Source organism: Corylus avellana, chromosome 9 (genome assembly GCF_965113065.1).
Source record: "Corylus avellana chromosome 9, dhCorAvel1.hap1.2, whole genome shotgun sequence".
In the NCBI taxonomy this organism is placed as follows: domain Eukaryota; kingdom Viridiplantae; phylum Streptophyta; class Magnoliopsida; order Fagales; family Betulaceae; genus Corylus; species Corylus avellana.
This window is the reverse complement of record NC_142498.1, coordinates 15270195-15272931: the sequence shown is the minus strand read 5'-3', so window position 1 is coordinate 15272931 and position 2737 is coordinate 15270195. Positions and strand designations below refer to the sequence as shown.

General features: G+C 41.2%; 1 protein-coding gene across 1 annotated transcript; it reads right to left on the bottom strand.

The window, feature by feature from the left end:
* Window positions 1-1143: 1143 nt before the first annotated feature.
* LOC132189530 (putative WRKY transcription factor 11) lies at window positions 1144-2479 on the bottom strand. The gene is made up of 3 exons (XM_059604272.2): window positions 1850-2479; window positions 1630-1755; window positions 1144-1512 (listed from the first exon to the last, which is right to left on the bottom strand). The coding sequence occupies exons 1-3, from the start codon at window positions 2401-2403 to the stop codon at window positions 1377-1379; spliced, it is 816 nt and encodes a 271-aa protein (XP_059460255.1). The 5' UTR covers window positions 2404-2479; the 3' UTR covers window positions 1144-1376.
* Window positions 2480-2737: the final 258 nt, after the last annotated feature.

Here is a 2737-nt window from a genome sequence, read left to right as displayed (position 1 = left end):
CTCGAGCCATTGACACTCCTCCACCTTTTGACTTTTAGTGGATTCGACAACCATTTCAACCACCAAACAAATAGAATCCAATCTCCCATCGGCCTGCTTTTTTATCTTTTATGGTGTAAGGTAATTTTGACTTTTGTTTTTACTACAACTTTTAATTTTCTAAATTCACTTGGGTTCGGTAAAAAAATTAAAGTTTTTATCTATTTTTTAAAATAATTAAAAAATAATAATATACAAATACAGTCGAGTTATTTTTATTAAAAAAAAAAAAACAAAGGCAATGCAACCTCTATTGGGGTGACTCATGACTATGTCGATGGGAGGGTGGCTTGAAGCCATCATTAAGAGAGTGGCGGCTCGCACTCGCAACCATCCACCACCAGCAAGGGTGGCTCTTGGGCATAATGGTTTTTTTTGTTTGTACTTTTGCTTTTTATTTTTATACTTTTTATAATTTTTTTAATAGGAATGACATATTTGTATTTTTATGTTATAGCGGTGGTGGGAAGGAGTGAAGCCACCTTAAGCACTCTTTGTGGGGGTCGTGCCATCCTCCACCGTTTCTCGAAAGTGGAGGGTAAATCTGTTAAAGTATATTATGGAGTTCACGAATAATAGGCGGTTCAAAAATAATAGCCGGTTACCTTCAATTATAAGTCAGTAATAGTTTTATACAGTTACTATTATTTTTTAACTCCATGATATACTGCTTTATTAGGATCTCCGCCCTTTTTTTTTTTTTTTTTTTTTTAAACCAATATGGATGTGGATGCCTGTTAACTTATTTGTCACAAAGGAAAAAAATTCAAGTCTTTATTATAAAAATTAGAAACTCAACCTTTATTTATCACGGGTAAAACTCATACACTTGTTAGACAAATTTCCAAGTTAAAAAATATTTTATGCCTTAAAAAATATATAAACTATTATATGAAAAATAAAGAAATGTTTTATTGATGATCAAAATTTTCAAGTGAAACCAAATATCGAAACATATTGAAAATAATTTACGAAACAAATAAAACCTAAATTCTTACAAGTAAATATGATAATAAAAAGTTGATGTATATAATATGAAATAATAAGTAAATTTAAAAAACCTATTCAATAAATCAGAATAATCCACCGTGATGGTGTTTCCAAGAAATCAGAATTGCTGAATAGTTGTATTTCATTTAATTTGTAGTCCCTTCTCTCTACTAATTTACATAAAACCCCCACTTCAGGCCCACGCCTAATAGTTGACTTTAGTTCTATCTTTCTTTCTTTGACCATTTCATCTGGCAAAACTACCGTCACAGACACCGGCGACAGTCGAGCGTGAAAGCCCAGTTGCTGCCGTTCGATTACGGAGGATTCAGGTCGGAATAGCTGCTTCACGCGGGGATCGGAGGATGCGAGTGGCGGTGCTCCCCTTCGTAGGTTACAATCAGCATCCTCGGATCGTCTTGCGCTCGCTCCACGTGCTTCCTCGCTGGGCACCCTCGCACGCTACTGCACTTATAGTATCCTCTGCACACACACACAAAAAAATAAAGACAAAATTATTAAATATTTCCTCGAGATTCGTCTTTGACTTTTACTAGTTCAACATGATGGACGGCGGAGGAATGAGGCTTAGAATAGTACCGTGGGTAAGGTGAGCCCTTGATCGGCTTTTGACCGTACTTCCTCCAGGAGTACTCGTCGGGAGGGATATCGGCGGTATTCGAGCTTATCGCCGGCACTCTGATGGTCCTCTTAACTCGGGATTTCCTGAAAACACAAGGAAGAAAATTTAAACAACTGATTTTCCTATTTCCAGAAGATTAATTACAAAATTTTATCGAAAATATAAATTGATGCATACCTTCTTTTGGAGCAATGGCAACGGTCGGACGAGGGGAGTTTTCCGGCGGAAACAGAATGATCCACGGGACACTTTCTCTTGTGAGAAGACGAAAGAGGTGGCTTACCGGCTGAGATGGTAGGGGTTGGCGCTACAAGGAGCGAGGAGCCTTGTTTACCATTCGAAACGCTGCCGTCTCCGGTTATCGACGACAAAAACGACGAAGTCGTGGAGGACATGGGTGGACTCGCCGACAACTCGGGAGTGGTTTTAGGCTTGGCAAAATCAAGCGTGAAGGCCAAGGCCGTTTGAGGTTGTGGCTGGATCTCCTGGCGGACAGGGTTCGACGGTCCGCGGCGGAACCGGGCGTGGCCGGTCCGGTTCAGGATGGAGATTACCCGTTTGAATTTGGAGACGGTGAAGTCGGTGATTTCTCTGCAGTCAAGGGATTGGGGGCCGGCTTGATGGGAGAGTACGCAGATCAGATGCTCCATGCTCTTCAACCCAGCTGATGCTGCTTCCTGTATGGCCGACTGATCGTCCATCTTGGACACACCGATGAGATCAATTGCCATCGGAGAAGAAGAGAGTCGTACAGACAGAACCAGAGCTATATGGATGTAGAGTAGAGAGATTATTGTGTGAAGTCTGGGGAGGGGAGGGGGTTATAAAAGAGACGGGGGGATGAAAAGTCAAAGAGGTGTTGTCAATCCAAGGGTGGAGATTAGTTGGACTTTTATCATGAAAGCGAAGAAGAAGACAAATCAGGAGAGGAGGGGGGGGTACTGTGAAGGTCTAAAAGAGATGGTGGTGGGCCCCACGTTTGGAAAAACAAAAAGGAAAGAGAGAGGAAAGAGAGAGTTGTAGGTCGGAAGGCGCTGGGTTTGGTTTTGATGAGAGGAAAAGGAA